This window comes from Sciurus vulgaris (genome assembly GCF_902686455.1).
Source record: "Sciurus vulgaris genome assembly, chromosome: 1".
Classification (NCBI taxonomy): domain Eukaryota; kingdom Metazoa; phylum Chordata; class Mammalia; order Rodentia; family Sciuridae; genus Sciurus; species Sciurus vulgaris.
In genome coordinates, this window is record NC_136461.1 from 172243533 (window position 1) to 172270032 (window position 26500).

The following is a 26500-nucleotide window of genomic DNA, read 5'->3' on the forward strand; positions in this document are numbered from 1 at the left end:
ACCTACTATTTTAAACCATAACACAGGCATTTAATGTAAACTCTGCCTGTTTTAAACACATTATTGAAGACTCATGGGTGGGGTACAACAAATGGTGAAAAAGAGAAAATCAGTGCTTTGGCTACTTGGGATTAACTTAAATGGACCTTTGGAAGACTTCAGTGCCTCTAAAGAGTGGGACTATTTGGGGGGCTGTGTAATTCCCAGCTGAAATTGTCATATCATATCTTCCAAGGTCAGAATTTGGGATAATGCTTCCCCTTAGGTCAGGCAAGGGTGCACCTTTTCTTTTAAGGACCAGCTAGTGAATGTTTTGATTTTGTGGGTTATACTTCAGACTTTTGGGCCACATGACCTCTGTCATAACTATTCAGTGCTGCCGTAGCAGCGCGAAAGCAGCCGCAGACAAGGGGTAAGCAAATTTGGGTGACTATATCTGGTGAAATTTTATTTAAAGATGCTAAAATTTGAATCTCATATAATTTTCACTTGTGCATGTTTTTTCCAACCATCAGATATACAAAAATCATTCCCAGCTCCCAGGCCCCCACACAAAAACAGGTGGCAGGCTATATTTGGTACATAGTTCGTTGACATTAAGCTGTTTTCTAGGTAACTGTAGGACAATTTGAACCATCCCAGGGAACTTATTAACTACAGCATTTGGTCTGGATAATTTTCCCCTCCTGCAAGAATGTTGGCAAATAGAGCCACCTAATCTTTGGTTCTTTATAAGGATATCTTTTTCCTGAGAAAGTGTTAGTTCTCCCCTGTTTAGTATTTGGCTTACAAATCTAAATCAAGTTTGTATTTAACAAATTATAGTTTGGTTTCTGCTCCTGAATCCTAGCATAGGATTCCTAAAATCTGTGGAATTTCTTGAGTGATTTAGGAGTGTCTTTCATTCTAATTAGGCAACTCCTAATGGTCTTCTGGATAGCTTCAAGGGCAGGGGCTGGTCACCAGGAAGACCAAACATTGATTTGAACTTCCAGCCCCACCCTCATCCTCTGGGGAGCACCGGAGCTTGAATTAATTATCTATCATGGCTATGTGATGAAACCTCCATAAAAATCCTATCGGATAGGCTTTGGAGGGCTTCAGTGTGGGGGAGCGCATCCATGTGCACCCCCTGACTCCAGGGGGACAGAAACACTTACCCTCAGGGCTCTGCCAGGCCTCATCCTGTGGACCTCTTCATCTGGCTCATCTTTGTCCTTTATCATATAGCCTTTGTAATAAGCCTGAAGTGTGTTTTCTTGAGCTCTGTGAATTCCCTAACAGTTTATGGAACCTGAGGAGAGAAGGTCATGGGCACCCCCAATTTGTAGCCAAGGCAGACAGAAATGTGGGTAACTGGGACCACACTTGGAGTTGGCCTTTGAAATTGGGGCCGCCTCATGGAACTGAGACGGCCAGAGAGAGGGAGAAACCCGGGAGGGCGGTGGGGGCGGTGACCCCACCCGTTAGTGGGAGTGGACGTTGTGAGTGTATGGGAAAACGGGTTCTTCTCCACTTCTGTGCTTCTATCTCAAAGCCTTGGGTTCTGCCATTTCTCACTCACTGCAGCATTTCTCAGTTGTGGGTGGTTCTGCTTTGCTATGTGAGAGTCACTTATGACTAGTATTTAAAATCTTAAGTTTGCCAATGGTTTGGTTTTCTTCCTCTTTTAGTAAATGGGAGTAGATTCAAGATCAGCCCTCCAATAACATCCACCTCAGCTGCTTGCATCCTGATATTTGCTTGAAGCTGGAGGAATGAGGGAAGTTTCGACTCCATTCCTCCGTGTCGTGCGCCTTTGTGAGGCAGGTTTGAGGGGCTGTGTTGTCAACAGTTGAGGCTCTCGGAGCCCATGTCATCCTTTTATGAATACCTATTCCCTTGCTTTCTACCCACCACCTTCCAGAGGAGCACGGAAAGGGAAAAGGGTGTGTGTGTGTGTGAAATCCATTTTTAGTGATATATTCTTATTTTTTCCACATTTGAATGGGAAAGAGGAGTGATTTCATATAAACAAAAACTCATGCCTGTGAGAGTTTCTTATGTGTGACTGTTACCTAAGCTCCATCCACCCCAAATAATGAAAGCCACAATCACATAACTTTTGCTTTCCTTTCTTTGCTAACAAGGCCAGTTGGATCCTGCCTGTTGTTCAGACTCATCTCTTGTAACCCATTGCTTGCACCCAGCTTTGCCAACCATAACAAACTGCCCGCATCTTTGCACTTAAAGTCTTTGTGACCACAGTTTCCATGTGCTCTTCCCTCCTGTGATGAGCACTGCTAGGTTACATAGGACATCTTCCTCCAGTAGAGTCAGGTGTTTTGACCCTTCTCTGCAGCACCTAGTCCATGCCTGGCCTCAGGTAGGTGCTTAGCTACATGTGTTTACGGGGTGAATGACTGGAGGTGGAGTTTTAACCAAATGTCACTTTGATTTTAGTTAAGGCTCTGTGCCCCACAACTCTCGCAGACTTGCAGCCCATGGAAAAGTGGGATCCCTTTTGTTTTCCTTATTGTTCAGTTACTTTGGGGCATTGTGTTTAGGGTCATGGGTTCAGTCATCTTACCAAGTTCCCCGTTATCCTGACGCTACTGGCCTGATGTAACAGTGGCCTTTTGAAGACACACTTAGAATGCTAGCCCACTTTGGAGCGCCGGGGCAAGGTTTTCCATAAGTCTACATGTGGTGTGACTCAGCATCCCATGTATGGTATTGCTTGTTGCATTGCCAGGGTTCACGGGTAGGTCTTTATCTACCACCTACTTGCTTCAATGTGCGTGGCTCACTATAGCTATTCAAATTAGCTTCTAGCACTTTCTGCAACCACTAGTGCTGAGGAAGGAAAAGAATTTCTTTGATAATCCTAGTGAGTAGAGTGCTTACTATTTATTTTCACTTTCTTAAGGAAGATATACAATTGAACTGGTATAGGCAACACCACAGGGAGTATCTTGGTACAGTTGGAGACTTGTTACTATTTATTGAGCACCCAAATGCTGAGCCTGTGTTCAGTATGTTCATTGTTAGTTGTGTTCCCTCACTTACGACCTTACGTAGCCTGTTGAGGGGTAGCTACCATAGATCTGATTTTATAGATCTTGAAACTGACTTTAACATAGATCCAGTAACTTACTCAGGACCCCATGGTTCATAAATCTTGAAGCTGGAGGTTGAACCCCAGCCTGATTTCATGTTCATGTTTGACTATCCACTACCATACTGGTCCACCACAGCCGTCAGTCTACTGAGTGGTGGAATTCAAAAGATGAACACACCTCTAACAACCAGCACTGAAAAAGGGGCACCAAAATATGAGACTGTTGCCCTTCAGAAACGTTTTGGAGAAGAGAAAGGTACACGTGACAGTTAATAGCCCAAGGTAGTGTATAGTATAAGTAATGTAAGTGTTTCAGGAGAGCAATTTAGTGTGCTGTTTCGGAGGGCCAAATATTCAGATTATTGCCATTTCCAGTGTTACTCTTGTGTCTTTATATTATCTATAGAGAATATGAAAATGTATCATTGTCGTGCTTTTTTTAATTTCCAGAAAGTTTATTGTACATGGTTTCATAGTGTAATTAAGAGCAAAGAAACCAGGACTGGAATTTTTCAACTCTCTGGGGAAAGTGAATTTAACTTAAGCCATGGGCTGTTTGGACTCTCTGTAGAGTGACATAAGAAAGAAAAACACCCCAGGAGAGAAAAAATTGGGGGACAGGATTGGGTTGGTAAGAAGCATGCTGTTCTGGGACTTCTAGAACTTGGATTGTGACACAGACACTGGGCTGCACAAGGGCCACGAGGGACCGGTGTTGAACGAGGGGAGTTGTTCTTCTCCCCTTGCACACGTGTGCTTCCTTGGCACCTCATGGCATCCTAGTTCTCTGGTTCCTCGCGTGTTTTGGGTACTTCTGGATTGTTTTACATGGAGGTTGGGCTTCACAGGGTGGTGGTGGGGCTCTTCCTTGTGAAAGCATGTTACCTCTGAGGTAGCTTGAAACAGCACAGTGGTCCCTGGTTGCTTTGTTTAGTGTCCATGCTACACACGGCCAGTCCCTGTTGCCCTTCCTTATGCCGAGATTTGTTTCTCTCAGTGAGTGACGCGTTTTCCAGGCCCTGCAGAAACTCATAGGCAAATGAGTGAAAAAAAAAGAGCCTGGTGAAAGCTCTGGACACCCTTTCAGGAAAATAAATGCATACACACGAGTGTGTGTTTGCAGGAGACTCCTCAGTTACTAGCAATCCACCTGTGGATCCCCAAGAACTGGTGAGCATGATCATCATGTCTTTTAACATTTATGATCTATTTTTGTGAATGTCTGAAGACATTTATATGGATATAGTACCTTTGGGAATATCATCTTACCAACTGTGGAATTCTAAATAAGCAGATCTCTAATATTACAGTAAAAATCCAGTTTTACCCTAATACCTAAATATTTCCTAGTTTTACCAGTAAATAGTCATGCACTACATAACAATGTTTCAGTCTACTGTAGTTTAGCTGCATGCAGTGAGGTTGACACAGGAAGACACATTTCTCAGAAGGCGTCTCTTGTTGAGTGAAGGAATGGTACTAGTTCTTTCCTTTGAGAATTTTGTCATTTCTTATTAGTTGATGAAGTGAGTTAGTTTCCCAAATTTTAATGGCTTGTGAATTTATGTCCAGTTGGAATTGCCTCTATTCCAGGAAGTCAGACTTTTTGCAACCTTTATATTTTGCTTTTCAAATGTTTTATATGTTGATATAGCTAAAAAAGAATGCGGTTTGCTCTGGTAACACTCTTATGAGTCACGTTACAGTCAAATCTGCTTGAGCTTCTTCACTACCTGTCACCTCACTTGGCAACTCCAGCGGAAGGGACCTTCTGTAACGAGGAATGGTGATTTTCCTGGGGAACTCCAGGTGTCTTCCATCCACCGCTTCGTCCATCTGTGTGGAAGACTCACTCTGTCATCACTCACTCTGTAGTTAAGGTCATGCTGAGACAGCTTCAGGGCACCCACTCAGGTTGGAATCTGGTTACACTGAATGTGGCCAGACTGTGTTGAATGTCACTGGTCATGGTTAAAAAGAATCTGTGTGTATATGATCACTGAGTAGCTGCTACTTGCCAGCAGTGGTTTTAGAATGACATAGTCTCAGTCCTCAGAGATTATTCCTTGGTCATTTATTATGAATCATTAAATTTCTAAGTCATTTAACTAAATGCCAACTTATAAAAATGTCAAAATGGTTGTGTTTTCACCATTTTTTGTATGGCATCTTAATTGGCATATTTTATATTAATCGACCTGAGGATTTTCCTCTCAGATTTCCTAGTACTTCACTGACCCTTGTAGAAGAGGAACACAGCAAGTGTTTTCAGTGTTAGCAGATGGGGTAGAAGCAGAATGGGGGAACCCTTACCTTGCCAACCCTTCCTTCAAGTCAGTCTGGCGTCCACATCACTGAGCTCAGGAGACGATGCTGTCCCTTCAAAGATTTAAAGTCAGTTCCGTCTGGAGAACTTTTTAAAGTAGCCTGATAGCAAAAGAGGTGTTGTGTGAAGAATATTTTACAGTCAGCATTTAGTATGTGTGATGGGGGAGATGTCGGCAACTTTAGTAGAAGGAGAAATTCTTCTCCAGGCATCTTGACTTTGGATTGAGGAAACTGTAAAACACGTTTGGAGTTGAATAGCAAGGAACAGGGATAGATTACCAAACTCCATGTGAAAGTTTTACTTTGACAAGCAGAGGGAAAATGTGCATCAGATAAATTTTTCAAAGAAAATTTTGTGTTTAATCTTGGAGAATTTGAAGAATTCGGGTTGAATGTTGCATTTTGCTCTGTTGAGAAAAAAAAGTTGGATATGATGGCTGATTTCAGTTCTTTTTAAGTAGCTCCACTATTTTAAGATAATTTCTCCAAAGATAATGATAGATATGAACCCATTACTTGTTTAATGAGGGTTTGGAGCATAGTGTTGAAGCTCCGTCATGCCAAATTTAATATTGCTAGTGCTGGTCCCAGCTGTTTCTGTATCTGAAGTTACTATATCTAACATATGTGCACACGATCCTAAAGTGTGTAGAGGCAGAGAGAGCCCCTGCTTTGTTTTAGAGAACACAGCACATTTTCCCCTTGGCTCAAGCTGAGATTTGGTATTTCTAGTGGAGATGCAGCTGCTGGCTGGGGGACACAGCTCCTTGAGGTGGTACCCAAGGCGCTTTCCAGCTCCACCCTCCCGTCTTCCCAACTTCAGCTCCCCAACTTCTCCCCTAAGTAGCTACCATAGCATCCCTCAGTTCCTGGACCGTTGTCTGCTTCCTTCCCTCACCTGTCCTCTCACTTGTCTACCAGATCCATCCTCCTCCTCTTTACTCTGCTGATCATCTTCTACTTAGCCCAGTGGGAGGCCTTCCGTGACCCCCCAGCCTGAATTGGTTGTCCCTGTCTGTCCTTCTTTAACACCCGTGGCACTTCTCCATCGAGCACGCCACGATTTGCCTGCTCTGCCTCCTGCTGGACTGAGGGCTCCTCAGCAGACAGGGTGTGTTCTTGGTTTGTGCTGATGCCGTCAAGAGCCCCGTACCCGGGGTGCTCTGCATGTGTGGGATGAGAGTGGCTGGTTCCTTTTGGGGAGAACACTGCATGTGCCTCCTTGCCTCAGATTGGCGTCCTGTCCCGACTATGTCTTAAGGGCTCTGTTTCCTGTCAGCACAGTCAGTATTTGAACATTTGCCCCAGACTCTTCTCCCTGAAGCATACAGGGTCCGGGACACAAGCACAATCTTACTACCACTTTCCAGAACAAAAGCCACGATTCTGGCCTGTTGCCATTGCCTGTGGGATACTGTGCCAGGTAATCCACTTACTGCTTTGCAGCTCCAAAGCCTTCCTGTTAGCCTGACTGGGGCTGGGTCTTGTCCATATTGCTCCCTTACTGGCTGACCCTGTCAACCATGTCACAGTAGGAGTCCTGGTTTCTGTGCACTCCTGCAGGGTGTGGGAGTGGGCACAGCAGCAATGGCATGCTTATCCTGAACACACGGATTCAGCCACCACATACCCCCGCCGTAATTTAGCTCCTTAAAGAACCCCTACCATAATTAGACTTTCCTTATGTCAGCAGGATTTCTGCAGAGAGCTCATTGTAGTTTGAAGCTTCCTCTTTGTTATAAAAGCCAGGTTTGCAACTAGATGGGGTCATGGACTTGCTTCAAGAAAACTTGCTGTGCAAAAGTTACTATTTCTGTTTACTGTGGTAAAAACTCATGAAACCTCTGTCTGTCCTAAGAGTACAGGACAAAAAGTAAGTGCTATGTACCATCTGCTGTCATGTAACCACCCGACGGAGTATGAATCTAAAAGAATTTCCAGACCTGGGATCCAGAGATTTTTAGGCATTAGCCCCTCTGGACTGCTGCAGCTTAAATAAACTTGCTTCCTGAAAATTCCTCCAGTGTCCAGCCTCTTCTGTCCTGCATCACACACCTGCTTTCAGACAGCTCTCTGGGCTGTTAACAGAGAGGCTTCTGGTAGCAGGTGCTTCTCGACACACACAGCCCCAACCTGATGACTGTGGACCACTCCAGCCTAATTCTAAATGGAAAGTTTGTCTGCCATCCATTGGTTTTGATCCATACCCTTATAATCAATTCCCTATTTCTCCAATCCCCTGTTAGAAACTTGTTAAATTTTGTTCTAATTATACTTTGGCTTCTGCCTTCTGGTTGGGACCTAAAAGTTAGAGGTGAAGTGTTTTCCATTAGAGAGGGGTGGGGGTGTTATGTGTGTGTGTAAGGTTGCGAGAGAGGGGTGTCGGAAACTCGATGTCGTTCCTCTGGGAGCCTAAGGGACAGATACGTGAAAATTCACAAAATCAATGAACGTTTACCACTTCAAGCACCCAGTGATGTCCATAATAGAAAACATAACTAAGTACAGTTTTTGTCCCTTAATAATCTTTCTCTTTCCACACAGCACTAAAGTCTTATTTATAAGACTTTATTTCATCATCTCCTCTCCAAACTCGTAAAGGGCAGAAACTTACCTTTTGCACGTACCTTACCTGCCACATATTAGATAGGTAGTAAGTGTCATTGACTGAAGTGCACTGAGTTGATGGTACTCTGTTTTGTTTTTGTCCACGAAAGCCATATCACCAGTGTCTTGGACAGCTCATAAACAATGATGTGCAGGCTTTTCTGTACTTGAAATGTGAACGAGGTGGTTATCAGTCAGTTCAGTGCTTATTCTCGTTCCTCTCCAACCATCTGTAAATAATATTGCTCATTCAGGTGTGCACCAAGTAGAATTAGGTATTTTATACACCTCTAGTTTTCAGATATCCCTAATTTACAGATGTAGCAATAGCTTGAGTCACTTACCCAAATTGTGCTGATAAAAATGTGGCTTAGCCAGGCTGCAAATCCATGTTGATACCAAAGCCCCTGCAGTTCCCACTGGGCTATGTGGGCCTCACAGTGGGTGGTTGCTGTGGTGGATCAGGCACCTGCCCTGTTCTGTGCACACTCACCTCTTCAGAGCTACCCTTGCTTCCTTGTTCCTAGACAGGCACATGTAGAAAGGGCTCAGAAAACTCAGAGGGAGTTGAAAGTCTCTCCCCTCTTTAGGGATTAAAAAAAAAAAATCTCTCATGAAAATGTGTCCACCTGGTGAAAAACTAAATGTGGTACTAGATATGAAAAATGTTTAATTGCCTGCAAGTTTAATTAAAGCTGAACCTTGGGGCTGGGGTTGTAGCTTAGCAGCAGAGCGCTCACCTAGCATGTGTGAGGCACTGGGTTCGTTCCTTAGCACTACATATAAATAAATAAAAGAAGGGTACTGTGAACACCTACAACTAAAGAAGAAAAAATTAGAAAAAAAAAAAAAGATGAACCTCAGCTGAGTGGCCATAACTTTCATCTTCCCTATTTCTTCTCAGGTGCTGTTACCCCCGTACGATGACGCCAGTGTGAACGGGGCTGCCAAGGAGCCACCGCCACCCTACGTGTCTGCCTGAGTCTGAGAGTGGATGGAGCTGAGAGCAGCAGCTTGACTGTTGACACCTGAGCAATAGTTGTAACTTCAATTCTGAGATGAGCTCTCTGAAGCTTATTTGTTGATGAAATGCCACATTTTACAATTTAGATGTTAAGTTGAATCCCTCTGTAGTTTTGAACACATGCTATTAGCTAGAGCACTGTGGTAGTATTGCTGTAGAAGTCTTTCAGTGGGGTGAGGGGGGACATAATCAGATCCATATTATCTTTCCCCAAAATACAAATGGACCCTGAGTCCCCCAAGTCTGGTTTTGTACCTGCTTGACCCTCAACATGGGCAATTAGTCACACTTTTTTCTATTTCTTTTCTCTTGAAAATATAAACTCAAAATTAGATGACACCTTTCTTAAACCATTTGGTATTTAGAAAAAACTTATGGAAACAGGAATGTTAATTGTGTGATCATTGTCCTTATTAGATAAACAGGAGTTCTCATGTGTGTGTTACAATACTTTCTCAACTGTCCCTTATGACTTCAGTTCAGTAACAATTGGAATTGGCTGGTCAAAGATTTCCCCCCTGGGCTAAATGGAGACCATTAGGCAACACCAGGCAGTAGATCAGAAACTGCTCCTCTGCATCTTGGGTCCTGGGTCATATACTGGTGCACCTCCTTTTGGTTAGAGGAGGAACTGATTGGTTTGGCACCGCAGGGCAGAGGTACCTGGTGCTCCGGGTTTCCATCCTTCCCAGGACCCCCTTTTACCATGTGTCCTACCTGGCCTGATCCAAGGAGGGTGACCATTCGCTTTATCAAGTAAAATTACTGATATATGTTTGCCTAAAAATATGAAGAAAGGTTTTCTTTCCCTGTGAGGTCCATCCTACTACTGTGAATTTCTGAGTATGCCTCGTCATTCTTTAAAATGTTAAGCAGTCTTCATAAAAGTGAGGAGCGTTGTTTCCCTGGTGGAATGCTCTTATCTCTACTACCTGAATAGCAAAGAACTTTTATATGTTCATATGTTCAAAAATCAGTGACTGTCCTGCTTGTTCATTATTGAATGTGCTGTAAATGAAGGCTTTTGCAATTAAAGTGAGATTTGCCCACATTCAAGAAATAACCGTTTACTTCTGTGGTGATTGTGCCTGAGGACCCTTCATGCCCATGGAGAGCCATACGATGCACACAGCTCAGTCAAGGGAGTGGGCTTTATAGCTTGTTTCATACACAAATATTTAAAATATTCTAGTATTAATAAAATCAGACTTCTTAGACCAAGAAGAATGGGGGACGAATAAACCCCAGCTTCCAGCCTTCCTAAGCCAGCCTTTAGGTTTAGGCCCCAGGTGCCAGCTGTTGCGGGATCACTTTATGTGCAGTGCACTGTTAATAAGCAGGTAAGATATTACCACATTCCAAGGAGATTAAAACAAGAGGTGGGAAGGAGTTTTTAGCCCTGATGGTCAGCCTTGGTTGTTTTTAAATCTCATTGGGTATTCTTTATAAACTTAACCTAAGAAATTCTGTTCCTTGAAGCTATATGCTGGGCTGGGGGTATGGCTCAGTGGTAGAGGGTTTGCGTGGCATGTGTAAGAATCTCAGATCTCTAGCACCACAAAAATAAGTGCAAAAGATTCACACAAAATAAGACACATTAAGCCATATTTTGACAGAAAAGGTCTATCAGTGTCATCATCCCTGTGGAAGGCACGTAGGAAATTAACAGTTACTTGCATGTTGTTCCTTATGATTTTCCATCTCTGTGCCTAATAATTTTTGCAAATGATTCGTGGTTGAGTGGAGAAGAGTTCTGATCTGGAGGCCCTCTGTAGCATCCTTGGACAGAAACAGACTGCTCTTCTTTTTCATGCAGAACCTGGATGGCACCATGGACTCTGGGTTATCACTGCCTTCTCAGAGAGCTCATAAGGAGCTGGTGTTGCTGGTTTTTCTTGATTCTTAACAGTTCTGAGGCTAAACTCAAGAGCAGCCCTCCATATTTACCTCTGCAGAGTGAGGCATTGTCTTTTTGTCTCCACTATGGAGAGGTGTGTTAAAATGACCTTGTAGAACATTCTACATGCACTAGCAAGTTTCTAGTGCATATTTGTCTCATTACTAAAAGATAAATAGCTTCTCTTTTAAGTGTATTTAATTTAGTTAATTTTTTTGAGACCCCACTTTCACAGTCTGTATTTGTAGTGAAAATCAAGATCAAGCGAGCTTTTGCCCTTCTGCTCCACAGGTTTCTGTCCTCCCTGAGTTCGCCTTAGTTTTAAGTGTATTTTAAATTTCCACTTTGGTATCCTACCTCTTTTATTGTCCACAGAGAAAGAACAGCCATTACTTCGCTGTTGCTCATGTCTGTATATTTCTTGGGCACCCTTCAGTTGTTTTAAATTTTTTGAAAATTATTTTTTAGATTCTTAAATTATTATTTTTTGGTGGTGCTAGGAATGGAACCCACAGCTTGGAGCATGCTAGGCAAGTGCTCTACCAAACTGAACTACACATCCAGCAGCCCCAGTTTTTTTTCTTGACTCCCTGTCCCTCATTTAAAGATCATGACGTTGAGACCAGAACCAGGTTTGCAAATGAATCCACCGGTACCAGCTCTTGTAGAACACCGAGTTTTGGGGGTTTTGTCAGCCCGGCCTCAGCCTTCCACGTAACTGGGAGTACAAACGTGTCCCCACACCCGGCAACCTTTTGACAAAAGTATGGTCTGTCCACCCTGAAAAATAGGCCTCCATTGAACAAGCTAATTGGACTTCCAGGGTACCAAGTCGACAAGACAAGGTTAAAGGCCAATGGGCTCTCTGCTTCCTGCACTTCTTCCTACATAAATATTTGGCGCAGCACCTCCCCATTTGTCCCCATTCCCTTCCTATTCTATTGTCCTCGAGAATGCAAAAACAACTCTCCCCTCCCATCTTTTTTTCTTCTTCACTCTGTTCTGGACCTAAATACATGTTTAATTTGCTTAACGAAACACATCTTATTTCATTTATCTTGCTTCTCTACCCTTAGATTGCTAATCAGTAATTTTTATTAATGATCTCCATAGACTGTCTCTAAGACGATAGCCATTAAAGAGGAATGTATTGTATTTGAAATATTCATCTTTTGAGAGAAAATCCTGCTGTGCAAACTGAGCATTTATGATAGAGGAAAACCAATGTGACTTTAAAAACATTTATTTCCTTTTTGTTTTTAAAGATGCATTAGTTTTTGCAGCCAGTCTGGAAACTGACTTAAACATCATTACATTGTAATGCTGCCGATCATGTAAGCAGCCTCAGGTTCAGGAGGGGAGAGGGTCGGTATCTTTGCCAAGGTATTAAAAGAGCAGCTCATGGAAAAGAACTGCTAGCGTATAAAGCTCAGGCAAAGCCATTTCAGGGTTCTCTTCCTTCAGACCTAACAAAGCACCAAAAATAGTGCCTGGGGCTGTGTGAAATGGTTTTTGGCAGCTCAGATACATGTTCTGGGGCGGGGGAAGGAAAAAGGAGGCATTGCAGGGATGTCTCCACACCCATGGAATTCACTTCAAGTGTTTCTGCCCACCAGCCAAGTTTTCTGCTAAATGGCTGGCAGTGTGTGGAAGCCAGCCAGATCTGCACCCTCTGCCCACAGCCTGTGCACACCTGCTGACGAGAGCACCAAGACAGCAGAAGACAGAAGCTGTCGCCTGGCCAATTCAGAAAAAGTTACATCAAGGCGAAAGTCTGAGCCCAGTAGACCCATCATTGGGATCCTCATTAGCAAGAACAGCTGCCGCTTCAGGATGAAGTTTGACTTAAAACAACAGCATGATGGACTCAAGTTTTGTTTTATTCTATCTTATCCAACATACATGCTTTACAAAAAAGCCATTAACTGTACAAACAGTTTTTATTTTATTAAGATGGGAACCTCTTTAACCTGGTATGTTAGCTTTCCATTACTTTCTGGAGATAATCAACTTAAAGTAGGTTTATTCTGGCTCACAGTTACAGGTTTAAGTCCATGATCAGTTGGTTCTGTCACTCTAGATCTGTGACAAAGCAACACAGCATAGCAGAAGCTCATGGTGGAACAGAACTGCTCACCTCATGACCAGGCAGCAAAAGGGGGAGAAGAGAAGGCTAGGGTCCTGCTGTCCCCTTCATGGCACAACTCCAATGATCCAAACACCTCCCACCAGGCCCCACTTCTTAAAGCTTTACTTCTTCCTTAATAGTGCCATGCTGAGAACGAGGCCTTTAGCACATGGACCTTTGGGAGACATTTAAGACCCAAGCTATAGCATCCAGAAAATAAAGTCTTTCTTGGTATGTATCAAGTTGTCCAATAGACCAAAAAGATGATTTTGAAAGGAATTGTGTAACCAAGAGTAGGTTGGGCATAATTTATGGGCATTGAAGATTTAAACTAGGATTGGGCTGGGTTGTGACTCAGTGGCAGAGCACATGCCTAGCATGTGTGAAGCACTGGGTTCAATTCTCAGCATGGCATATAAAGTCCGTTGACAACAGGTTTTTTAAAAATGCTAGGATTGATGTGTGGTCATTTTGGCTGCTACTCATAAGTCAAGCATCTGGAGCTCTGGTGTCTTGGTCCCCCTTATGCCTAGATTAGGGACTTCCAATCTAATCCTTATAAAGGACAGATGAGGCTTCCACCTGTGGTCTCTTCCTGAAGAAAGCCCTGGCTCTGGGAAGATAAGGAACAAGGGGCTAGCAACAGCACCAAGGACCCTGTTGTCCTTTGTGGAGGGGACACCCAATGCAGTGACTTGTGTCATGTATTTGTAATTCCTGTTTCACTGTCTTACTTTCGAAGGCTGTTCTTTTATTTGTTTTTAACTCTAGGTCTTTTTCATTAAACATGTCTCCTACATATAGTTCCCTTCAATAAATAACAGTGGCAGCTCTAATCCTGGTTTTTATCAATACATCCCAATCTTCTTATTGACATTTTATGTATATTTTGCTCCGAATGGAAAATTGTCCTTCTTTTCTCCCATATCTGGCCCTGTTGACACGTGTGTTTCTGTCTCAGTGATGCCCTCCCCTTCACTGCTCTTACTGACTTAAGTCATGGTCCTCCTTGCCTGCCTCTCTCTCTTGTCCCTCATCTAATCAGTATCCAATCCTGTGGTTTTTTTTATTAACTACTTTATTAAAAAGTAGAGTGACATTTACCATTTTCTGTGCCCTTCTCTTGTGCCATGTGTGCTACTGAGCATATGACATATTAACTCTTTTGTCTCCATTTTCATTTTAGAAGAAAATAACTGGTCCAAAGTTAAACAGTGAGCAGCAGAGTCAGGACTTAATGCAGTTCGAATATATCCAAGTGGGTGAATTTGAGACTCCTAGAATTCAGAATTCTGCACATACAAACTCACTTCATACTAACAGTGATTGATCGATCACTACTCATTGGAATTAACACATCCTGAGGTGGAAATCAAGTTGGGCAAAGCCATGTAAACTTAGGGTGGGTGTTTAGCTTGAAGTTTATACAAGTAAAGTTGTCACTTTCCTCTTTAATGTACACTGGAAAAATGCTCTGCAAATACCAGCTTTTCATTCTTACTAAAAGAATTCAGTCAGGGAAAAAGATCAATTGGACTTTTTCTAGTAGTTAATTGTTTTAAGCAATTTCCTTCTGAGGAAACTTGTAAACTGCAGTGATTTATCTTGTCAAGCAGATTATATACATTAAGATTTGCAGCGTCATAATTCAAGCTAATAAAGACAGTGATGTAATTTGTACTGTCTTGGAGAAATAGTAGGAAACCTTGAGACCCAACTTTCTTGCCCCAGAAAGCCTGTACCACATAAAGACAGAATAAAGCAGTCATTTCCCATGGGGATGTAGGCTTTATTCTGCCCTATTGAAGTTAGTGCACTGTATCACCTGTATCCCTTGGAGTTAAGGTCCCTCAACATCATTATGGAAGATCAGGTGTGACTTAGGCATAGGGAAACTCTGTAAACTTACATGTTTTAATAAAATGAAGTAGAAAATAAGTCCAGCAGCTCAACTTTGGATCTGAACCTGAAAGTGATTTCCTTTTAGAGGCCTATGAACCACAAATCTGGAAGGCATTTATTTTAATGTTCTATAGCAGAATCGGCATCTCCAAACAAGGCACATCTTAACATTCTGTAGTTATTGTCACGTCTTATCTTTAATCCCCCAGCTTCTTATCTGTAATCCCCCAGTAAGAAACTCATGGAGTCTGTGTTATTTATTGTTCTATCAGTGCCCAGCACATCTGGCAAATAGGAACCAAAAAACATTTACTAGATGAAAAATAAAATAAGTACATGAGAAAAATTAAAGCCAGCTGGAATCCCACCCTCAGTGATGACAACAAATTCTGCTTGAGTCCCACAGAGACCATGTCTCAGAAGAGCCCACTAGGGGAAAAAAATTATTGCTATAGACTATGCAAAGGGAAGGGTCACTCCTCCAGCAGACCCTGACAGCCACAGCCAGAGTCCTGTTTATCCTTCGTGTGCATCTTGACTAAAAGAGGGTCATAAAGGTAGCTGATAGGGAAAGAACAGTAACACCATAATGAAAGGTTTGATCTCAAGAAAGATTAAAGGACCACTGAGATGAGAGGCTAGCTAATGTTTAAATTTGAAATCAAAAGGAAATGTTATTCTTGGCTCTTACTGTTCTTGTGATCCATTTTTTTAAATGTGAGCTTACTTCAGTACAGTTCTGAATGAAACATTACTACACGTGCCTTCTCTTAAGAGTTTTCCTCTTTTCTCGTAAATCACTGCATCATTAAAACAATAGATGACCACATCTAAACCCTGTGGAATCCTGAAGTCCTGATAATACAGAGGAGAATTCTGAACAGCTAGCGTGCAACTCCAATACAGTACCATGTTTACACACTTCTGAGCACTTAAGATTTAGATAAAATCTATGTGAAACTATTCATGGTAAAGCGAGTTTGTTCTTTATTCTTTACAAAAATACACAGAATTCCAGTAGCCAAGCAATGTGAATTGCTCTGTGTCAGGTACTACAGACACTAGGACAGAAATTTCCACCAGGAGATATATCTTGCAGTGGAAAGTGCTCATAATAGGAGGGAGTACAAAATCCAGAAAAGGTATGCATGCAAAAGAACACAAGCAGATGCCAACAAGCGTAGGAAGCCTTTCCTGCCTATGGGTAAGAGTCTTCCAGGAAGAATCCAAAGGACGGTAAGCAATGCAAGAAGTGAGACTAAAATATTTGCATGATGGCTCAGAATTTAAAACTTACCGTCTGCCCAAAACAAAACCTTTACTGAGATAGAATTCATGTACCATACTATTCACCCATTTAAAGTATACAAGTTAATGGTTTTTAATACTATTCAGAGTTGTGCAACCATCACAATCAGTTCTGGAACATTTTCATCACCTCTCAGACACACCTGTAAACAGTTATTCTTTATTTCTTCCCAACTTTCCCATTGTAGGCAATCACTAGCTTACTTCCTGTCTCAGTGATTTTGGACATGGAATCAGACATGTGGTCCCTTATGACTGGCCTTTCACTTAGCTTGTTTTCAAGGTTCTTCTGTTTTGTAGTATGTATCAGGATTTTATTTCTTTGTTATTATAGAACAATATTCTATGGTATGGATAGGCCACATTTTACCAAGTATCAGTTTCTGGTCACCTTTTGACTGTTGTGTGAGTTCTCCAACCTTGTTCTTTATATCTGGGTTCAGCATCCATGAAGTCAACCAACTGCAGATTGAAAATATCTGGAAAAAAAATCACCTATACTAAAAACGAATGGACTTTTTCTTGTCATTATTCCCTAAAGAATCTATTTACATAGCATTTGCATTGTATTAGATATTTTAAGTAATCTAGATATTATTTAAATTACAAGGGAGGATGTATGTAAGTTATAAGCAAATACCACACTACTTCATATGAGGGATTTGAGCATCTGAGAATTTTGGTATCCTCTAGAATCAAATCCATATCAAGAGATGACTGTGTAGGGTTTGCACTTTAAAATTTATTTCTAAGTGATTTGTTCTTTGGGGGGCTATTGAAAATGGGATTGTTGTTTTCTTCATTTAATTTTTTTTTTTTTTTTTTTTTTTTTTTGGTACCAGGGGTGCTTAACCACTGAGCCACATCCCCAGCCCTTTTTAATTTTTTTTCTTTTGAGACAGGGTCTCTCTAAGTTTCTTACAGCCTCGCTAAATTGCTGAAGTTGGCTTTGAACTCCTGATCCTTCTGCTTCAGACTCCCAAGCTGCTGGGATTACAGGTATGCCCCACCATGCCCAGCCTTGATTCATTTTTAATTGTTTGTTGCAAGTGTATAGAAATACATGTGACTTTTAAGATATTTTGCATCCTGAAATCTTACCAAACTCATGTATTAATTCAACAGTTTTTTAGTATGTGCCTTAGAATTATTTTATACCAGATCATGTCATCTGCAAATAGTTCTACTTCTTTCTTTCCAATCTGGATGTCTGTCATCTCATTTTCTGGCCTTGATTAGAACTTCTAGTACAATGTAGAATGCAAGTAGTGAGAAGGTATCTTGCTCCTGATCCTAGAGCGAGAGCTTTCAGCCTTTCACCATTAAGATAAAGTTGGGGGGCTAGGGAGATAGCTCAGTCGGTAGAGTGCTTGCCTTGTAAGCACAAGGCCCTGGGTTCGATCCCCAGCACCCCCCCCCAAAAAAAAAAAGATAAAATTGGGGGGCTGGGGCTGTAGCTCAGTGGTAGAGCGCTAGCCTAGCATGTGTGAGTCACTGGGTTCGATCCTCAGCACCACATAAAAATAAATAAATAAAATAAAGGTATTATGTCCATCTAAAACAAAAATATTTTTTTAAAAAGATAAAGTTGGGCTGGGCATGGTGGCGCATGCCTGTAATCCCAGCAGTTCAGAAGGCTGAGGCAGGAGGATTGTGAGTTCAAAGCCAGCCTCAGCAAAGGCGAGGCACTAAGCAACTCAGTGAGACTCTGTCTTTAAACAAAATACGAAATAGAACTGGGGATGTGGCTCAGTGGCTGAGTGCCCCTAAGTTCAATCCCTGGTACCAAAAAAAAAAAAAAAAAAAAAAAAAAAAGAAGAAGAAGAAGAAGAAAAAAGATAAAGTTGGTTGTGGGTTTTTCATAGGTGCCCTTTATTAGGTTGAGGAAGTTCCTTTCTATTTCTAGTTTGTGGAGTGTTTTTGTTATGAAAAGGTGTTGAACTTCGTCAAATTACATTTTAAATGAGGTGGGTTTTGTCCTTTATTCCATTGCTATATTAACTGATTTTAAAAAACATTATTCAGACATTCTATTCTGCCCCATGTGTAGGCTGTCCATCAGGGGGAAGTAGTGTTACTTGGTACCCTCTTGTTAGATCTGGTCAGGAGGCTGGGCTACCTTAGAAATTTTGCTGTAAGAGAAAGAAACTTTCAACTTTTCTAAAACTTTGATTAGTGCATCCTCTTCTCAACATCATTCTTTTAAAAAAAATATTCACAGATGGTGTGCATGGAGCCAGTGATTTTCTGGCACTTTCTATAATTGGAAATTGCTTTGTCAATTCTTGTTTTAAATGAGTCAAGACATTTCTTTTGCTTCTTCTCAGAGACTCCTCTACCAGTGAAATTGTTTGCTTTATTGCACTGCTTCCTATTTTTCTCCATTTTGTGATTTATGTGTGACTCTCAGCAGTCTGTCACATTATTCTTTCCACTAACCATTTGTAGTGTTTCCCCTTCTGTTGGACTTTGTTAATATCCATGTCCTAGTTGTTTTCTTTGGCAAGAGAAAATGTGGAAAAGTCCTAACTTCTGATATTTTTGTTATTCTTAAGTCCCTCTTATTGAGCTCTGCCAGCGTGCTGGGGGATCTTATAGGACAGATACACATAGTCATTGCCCAAATATCTTGCAACCTGATTGCAACCAGGCAACCAATGCAGATGTGGACTCATTAATGTCCTTGAGTGAGGGTAATTAATGGAGTGTCACAGGGAAGAGTCTATTGGCTTCTAATCACAGACCACTTTGTGCCAGTTCCTAGGTTTAAGGATGAAAAGAGCAGTAATCTGCACTGCTGAGTGGTGCATCCATGCATGCCTGGTCCATTCAGCCTTGTCGATAGTTAAGGAGACAATAATCTTTCCGCTCACTCTAGCCTATCCTTAAAGGCTCTCCACTATATTCTGTTGTCTCATTCTTTTTTGTTTGTTTTTTGGTTCCAAGGATTGAATTTAGGAGTACTTAACCACTGAGCAACATCCCCAGCCCTTTTTTGTATTTTAGTTAAGAGACTCTAGCTGAGTTGCTTAGGGCCTTGCTAAGTTGCTGAGGCTGGCTTTGAACTCGCCACCCTCCTGACTTAGCCTCCTGTGTCGCTGGGATTACTGTTGTCTCATTCTTGAGAGGTAGCATCATTGATGTATTTGCACAAAAACTACAAGGCTGTAAACACCAGATTAAAAGCTAAAGCAGCTCAGTTCCTTCCAAGCATAGCATAGGGTAAGATCCATAAACAGGCAAAGACCTGGTCTCTGTCCTCATGATCTCATGGTGAAGTTCAAGATCACATAAAAACATGAGTCTTCTTTGATTTTATTTCATCTTCAAATCTGAAGGTTAGTTTTGCTGGGTATAGGATTCTTGTTCTTTCAGAACTTGAAATATGTTGGTCCAGGCCCTTCTAGCTTTTAGAGTCTGGGTTGAGAAGTTGGCTGCTATCCGTATTGGTCTCCCCCTGTATGTAATCTGATGCTTTTCTCTCGCGGCCTTCAAAATCCTATCTTTATTTTGAATGTTAGGCATTTTCATTATAATGTGCCTTGGTGTGGATGTTGTGATTCTGTGCATTTGGTGTTCTGTAAGCCTCTTGTATTTGATTTTCCATTTCATCCTTCAGGTTTGGGAAATTTTCTGCTATTATTTCATTGAATAGGTTGTTCATTCCTTTGGTTTGTATCTCTGTTCCTTCCTCAATCCCAATAATTCTTAAATTTGGTCTTTTCATGATGTCCCATAGTTCTTGGAGATTCTGTTCATGATTTCTTACCATCTTCTCTGTTTGGGTGACTTTTTATTCAAGATTAAATATTTTGTCTTCATTGTCTGAGGTTCTGTCTTCCAAGTGGTCTAGTCTTTTGGTGATGCTTTCCATTGAGTTTTTATTTGGTTTATTGTCTCCTTCATTTCAAGGATTTCCGTTTTTTTTTTTTTTTTTTGAGAATCTCTATCTCTTTGTTGAAATGATCTTTTGCTTCTTGCAGGTGCTCTTTCAGCTTATTGGTATTATCATTCATTGCCTGCATTTGCTCTCTTATTTCATCCTTTGCTTCGCACATCATCTTAATCATGTATAATGTGAAGTCCTTTTCTGACATTTCTTCTAACATACTGTCATTGGATTCTATTCCTATAGAATCTAGATTTGTTTGGATCATTTTCTTCCCTTGTTTTTTCATGTTGTTCATGTATCTTCCCCTCTAGCAGTGCAGATCTGGGGTATTGCAGACTTCCCCCTATAGGCTTATAGTGGCCCTATAGGTTTTCAAAACCCTTTCTTTAAGGGGAGATCAATATTAGCAGTGCCCAAATCAGACACTATGCAATTCTAGACCAAATAGCCCCTATGGGGACAATAACAAAATTGTCATAATAAACAAAATGAGTTCAATGTTATCTTCGGTAAAACAAACAGGTTTGCAATAAGGTCTGCAGTTTCTAATGGAGGACAAAGAGGATGCAGAGGGATGTAGAATATGGCTGTTAATGGGATAAGAAAAGAATATACAGAAGTTCTAGAAAATAGAAAGGGTGAGAGTGTAATCAAAAGAAATCGGATGTTAGCATGCAAAAAAGGGAGAAAGAGACTCTGAGGGAACAGGTAAACAAAAGGAAAAGAAAGCAAGAAAAGTAAAGAAATAAAAACAATTTTTTTTTAAAAAGGAGAAAAAAGAAAATCTGTATAACAGTCATATACTAATGAAACCTCCCACTGTTCAGTAGCCTGATGCATGAGAGGTACCTGAAAATGAGCTTCAAGCCTCCAGCAGGCGTCTCAGGATGGGATTAGCCCCACCAGAAGATCCGAGCTACGGCTTCCAGGATTATCCAAGATGGCTGCTTTGGCTTCCAAATGTGTTGGCAAATGGGGAGCTGCAGCTCAGGGGTGGACGTGGTCAGCTCGAAGTCCTGGAGATGGGATGCAGTTGGTCTGGCAGTGGTCTTAGAGGTCCGGTGTGTTTGGTGTGGTTGTGGGATCCTGGAGGCCGGGTGCAATCAGTGGGTCTGGGGTCCCGGTGATAGGGCGCAGTCAGTTGGTCTGGGGGTCCTGGCGGCAGGGAGCAGTCAGTTGATGTGAGGGCCCCAGAGGCAGGGAGTGATCGGTCGGGCTGAGGGATCCTGGAGACGGGGCTCAGTCAGTCCGGCCAGGGGTCCTACGGGGCCTGGCTGTTGTCTCAAAATGGCCGAGACTTCTTTGAAATGCATTTTGTTTTCCTGAACAAGTTTGTTTACTTGCTATAATTTTTTTTCCTGATCTCTATCATTCTGACTTTCTAAGGTGGGACGATATGTTTATTTAGAAATTATCTCACCCAATACAATAGAGCCATCAGTTATCCTGTCCAAGGGACCCTCTGGACATGGTATCAGCAGTCCATGTTGATAGAATATCCAGAAAGGAGCACTGCCCTTCTAGAAAGCTTTCCTAACCTGGACCACAGTGGAAACTCAGTCACTCCTCTTGCAACCCCACATCTCCAGCTCCAACAGATGAGCAGCTGCCTGACAGGCCAGTGTGTTCCCTCCCAGAGGTGACATCAGCACTTCTATTTGGGGGACAAGGAGGGGAGCACCAACAGTTTACAGGGAACTGGGACATCATTGGTCACCTAGATTCAGTACAAGTGAGGTACATTGCAATTTTACACTTCTGCTCAGGCATTCAGTACAAGATTTATTTTAAGCTATTGGTCTGTGAGCCAACCTGTCTATTCTTTATTTTCCTTGTACTCTGATCCTGTTTGTGTGTCTAGTCTCATTTCAGTCAGTCCTCTAGGCCAGATAGCTGGGTCTCAAATAAGGATAATTCTAATGAAAAACAAAAAGTTCTAATGTTTACAAGAAACAAATGGATTCTTATGTCAAAAGTCCACATTTGAGGCTCTTCATGAATGTGAAACCTGGGTTAAGTGACCCCCCCCCCCCAACAAACCCTTACTCTGGAACCCTAAGTGGAGATGGGGAATTGAGGCATTATTTCCCACATAGCTACCCACATACTATTAAGTAGTTACCAGTTGTATCCAATTTGTGTGAAACCCCACACTTCTGAGTAAGGTTCTCTTCATCCAGCAGATAGCAGGGCTGCTGAAAAGGCAAATTTGACTTTTTCCCAGCAGCCTTTGTTATCAACTTGCAGATGCATCCCATCACCCCTTGCTACAAGGACAGGGTAACCTGGAAATTAAATAATCATTTGTTCTGCCTTCATATTTCAGGAAACTGAACTTGCTTTTGCTTTATTGTTTTGTTGGCAGAAAAACAGAATATCATCCCATAAGGTAGAACAACTGATTTGACCTATGTGACTTGGCCCCAGTCATGCTCCATACAGATTTCCTATTCTAAATTCTGACAGAACTCCCTGGGGAAAGAACACCCATTTTGGTTGGCATGCACCAGAATCATTGGAATCAGTTATTAATCACAATTTCCTTAAAAAATTGGAAGGATTTCCAGATTGCTATTGTTTTCCTGGTAAATTACTAGGTTATACTGGTGTCTTGGAATAGAGCTACACATTTTAACTGTAAGTTTCCATAAACTGTAACTCAATTTCCCCAGCTCCTAGGGGATTTTCACTGGCCCGGACTCAGGAAGAATTTTCTTCTGTGGGATCCAAGGCTTCAGAAACCAAACATTTCCTGAAGACTTTTCTCTGCTTTCTGACCTCCACCTTCCTCCTCCCCAAGACATACAAAGAAACTATTTCTGATCAGTGCAGGCAGCCAAGAGCACCCTGTGAGCTGCAGACTAACGGAATAAGGGACCTGAATCCAAGATTTTTTTCTGGCTGTTATGGTGCTACTGGGTTGCCTAATGACCAGAGCGTTAACCCCTTGCTTTATGCCTGGGATTCTAATTATCCACCCCTGGAGCTTTTCTGAAGAATTGATTTTGTACATGGCACTTATTCTCATTCCAGAAACTAAATGGCATCAAATAGGGGTGATGGTTAGTTACAAAACACAGGCAACCAAAAGCACTTAAATGATCGCACTCTGGCACATCCAGAGGATTTGAAACTGGTTAGTTCTGCTGCCTCTCCCAGTAGCTTGTCAAAACCTGAACTGGGTGCTTTGGGTTAGTCGTTTGGGGATAGAATTTTGCAGCTTTATTAGGAGATGTCCTGGCTTGTAGAGCACACTCACCCTGGTTGGCTGGGAGCGGGAAAGCTGTGAGAGAGCCACTGACCGCTGTCTGCCTCCCTCCAAGTTTCGGTGGTACCTCCAAAGTAAGGTTTTCCCACTTGACAAAGTTACAAATGTCTTTCCCATAATTTCTGAAGTCTTGTTCGAACTAGACTTTCACTGTTCCTTCAGGGTAGGAATCTTGTCTCCTCTACCTCCTGGCATCCTTACCCCCTCCCCACTTCGGGGTCTGATGTCTGGCCTGTGGAAGCTCTGTGAATATGAACTGGCGCCAGTGAGGTGATCTGGGCACCGCCTGGGCAGTTCCTGGCACTTGTCACTGATTATCCAGATTTCCACCACTTTTTTCTTCATCATTGTCGTCGATGGATGCCTCCTGCAGAAAAAAATCCCCAAGTTCAGGTTACAGGATTCCTGCCATATCTCTCATCCCCAGGAGATACCTTCCCATCCTTATCCCCACTCTGAGAAGACCCTGAAGCTCCCTGTTACTCTGAGCCGGTGGCTCCCGACCCCTGGAGTCAGAACCCACTTGGGTTGGCTGACCGACAGAGCGGAGAGGTGGCAGCAGGCAGGACGCGCGGCCCGGGTGCCCAGCTCCGGGGGCTGCCTACAGGGTGGGGCCGTGCTCGCGGCCGCTCCCTCTCCACGCCTTCAGGTCCCCAAAAGGACACCCCTCCTCCCGCCGGCCCGCTCCCCACCCTCGCCGCGGCGCCGCCTCCCCCGCGCCCGCCCTTGCCCGGAGCCTCCCAGGCAGCCAGCGAGCGAGCGGAGCGCTCTGGAATGGGACTTGGAGGAGGAGGCGGCGCAGGAGACGGCGGCAGCGGCTCGGGCTCCTTTCTCGGCTCCCACGAGCGATCCCCGAGGAGAGCCGCTGCCCTCGGCGGGGCGAGGAGGCCAGCGAGGGAGACCGGCGGGGCTGCGCCTCTACCTCGCTTCGCAGGCGCCAGCGGCGGTGGCTGCAGGTGAGCGCGGCGCGCGGTCGGCGGGGCTTGCACGACCCTGCTGCCCCAGGGCGCAGGCAGATCAAGCCCGGGCTGACGAACGCACGCGGGCGCTCTCTCCACCGCCGCGCCGCGACCCCGCGGCCCCGCGGCCCCGAGCGCCCCGGCTGGGCCGGAGCTTCTGACCTCTCTGGGGAGAGCGGGACAAGGAGGCGTCACTGCCCTGACCCCACGGCCGGGAGAAGTCCCGCCACAACGGGAGGGGCGGGCTGGGGCGCGCTCCCTGCGCAGGACTCACAGAGCAGTAGCAGCCCGAGAGTGCCGGGTGGGGGCGCCGTCTCCGCGGCGGGGACACCTAGACCGGGTCTACATCGACCTGAAGAATGGGACTTGTTGAGCGGGTATCCAGTGAGATTCCTATTCAGTTGGCAAGAAATGATTGCGATTGACCCTCCTGGTATCTCAGTACCCATTATCACCTGGATTTCCTTCTCCTTCTCAAAGGCGGCCAGAGCTCCAGCTTCCCTTATTGTGGAAGAGGGAGAGAAAAGGGAGGGCATTCTGTGGTAGTTGCTAGAAACAGGGGGTGGGGGGGTGGGGGGGGGAGAGTTCGAGAATGGGACAGAAAAATGGGGAGCATCCCTGGTAGGGCGTCCAGGACTGGGTGCACAGGAAGATACCCTCCTTCGGGACACACTTCCAGAACAAACTCAATTAACGGAGTTCCCAATGGTCATAAATCAGAAAGCCGCAATGCATCTGCATCAGAGTGCGAGCGCCGTCCATGGACCTTTGAGGAATGGGGCAATCAGACTCCAGGGGCGGTGGTCAAGAACACAGACGCGGGGCCAGCCCGCCTGATTCAAACTCCAGCTGTGAAGCTTACAGGCTGGACTACTTGCAGGTGATTAACTATTCTTAGCCTTAGGTTTCCTCTTCTAATGGGGATAATACTGCAGGACCGTGAGGATTAAGAGATGTGACAATCAAGTCCTGAAACCAGTTCCAGGAGCATCCTAAGATTAGGTGGTGAGCTCCATCACCTGTCTTTCCACAAAAGTAAGGAGTTTGTATGAGCAGTGAATTTGCCTCCTCTCTAGTTCGCCAAGAAAGGCTCTTGGTGGGTACACAAGGGTGGCAGATAATCCACATGTATTTAACTGGAGTTTTCCACCCAGAAGTCTACTCTTGCACTGTGAAGCACAGGGCTTCACAAAGCCCTGTCAAGATACCAAGGTGGGTTTGTGGCCTAGAAAAGTTCCTCTCAGCCCCTGAAGCTTGGCCCCTTGTGGTCCCCTGAAAAGACAGATACCTGTGGCTCCTCGCCTTTCATTTCCCTATCCATCCACACTTCTGTTCTGGACAATAGAATTCAGTCTTAGGGTCCCAACTTGCCAGGCCTCTCTTTTCTACAAATCAGGATTCTGGGGCCCTGGCTCCCAGAATCCGAACTCAGACAAGCCAGAACCATCCAGGCTTGAGCTCATTACTGAAGGTAGAGTCGTGGTAAAGTTCAAACCTGAAACACCCTTAGACAATAATTAGGCCCTGAGCTCCTATCAGCTAACACCACGCACGCATCTCTGTCAGCAAAATACAGTAGAAATGAGGCACTAGTTTGAAGAAGAGGAAAGCGATGATTGCTTTTTGAAAGATGGAGAAGGAAAAAGAGAGTCTTTGGAAGATCTGGGGGAAAAAAATCCCATTGTTACCTAGAAGCAGTTCTCACCTGAACCTAAGTGAGGTGGGGGTAGGGAAGGAGAAGAGAGGGAGATAGCCCAGGTGCCAGGAAAGCAGACTGGGTGGCAGCAATGATGGAGATGCTAAGGCCAGTGGTTAGCAAGCAAGGTGACTGCACAGACTCGCTGCCCTCATGTACAATCCTTTCCTAGAAGTCCCATTTTCTAGAGAAGGTAAGGAGGACCCCTGTGTAAGATACATGTGGCAGTGACTCAGGAGGTTCAGGGGAAGAGGGAGGCTCTCCAGGAGAGAGCGGGGGATGTCATTACAGTTGCTAGTAAACAGTGCCAGGGAGGCCCTTCCAAGGGACCAGTTGCCACTTGGAGCTTCAGCCTGTGAGGTCATCCTTGAACCCTGCCATGTGGCTCAGC

The 26500-nt window shown here is 43.6% G+C and overlaps 2 protein-coding genes across 3 annotated transcripts in view; both read left to right on the forward strand.

Moving 5' to 3' along the window:
• The window catches only part of LAPTM4B (lysosomal protein transmembrane 4 beta), a 63635-nt gene extending 53527 nt beyond the window's left edge, over positions 1 to 10108 (forward strand). Inside the window, exon 7 of the mRNA XM_079126304.1 lies at positions 8940 to 10108. Within this exon, the coding sequence (XP_078982430.1) occupies positions 8940 to 9017 (78 nt within the window). The 3' untranslated portion in view covers positions 9018 to 10108. The remainder of the gene's footprint in view (positions 1 to 8939) is intronic.
• A 14061-nt stretch (positions 10109 to 24169) lies between these two features.
• Positions 24170 to 26500, forward strand: part of MATN2 (matrilin 2) — a 142414-nt gene continuing 140083 nt past the window's right edge. The window contains exon 1 of one of the 2 annotated variants that reach the window (XM_079126176.1): positions 24170 to 24410. The gene's annotated coding sequence lies outside the window, so the exon portion shown is untranslated. The remainder of the gene's footprint in view (positions 24411 to 26500) is intronic. The other variant, XM_079126175.1, reaches the window with a different exon arrangement.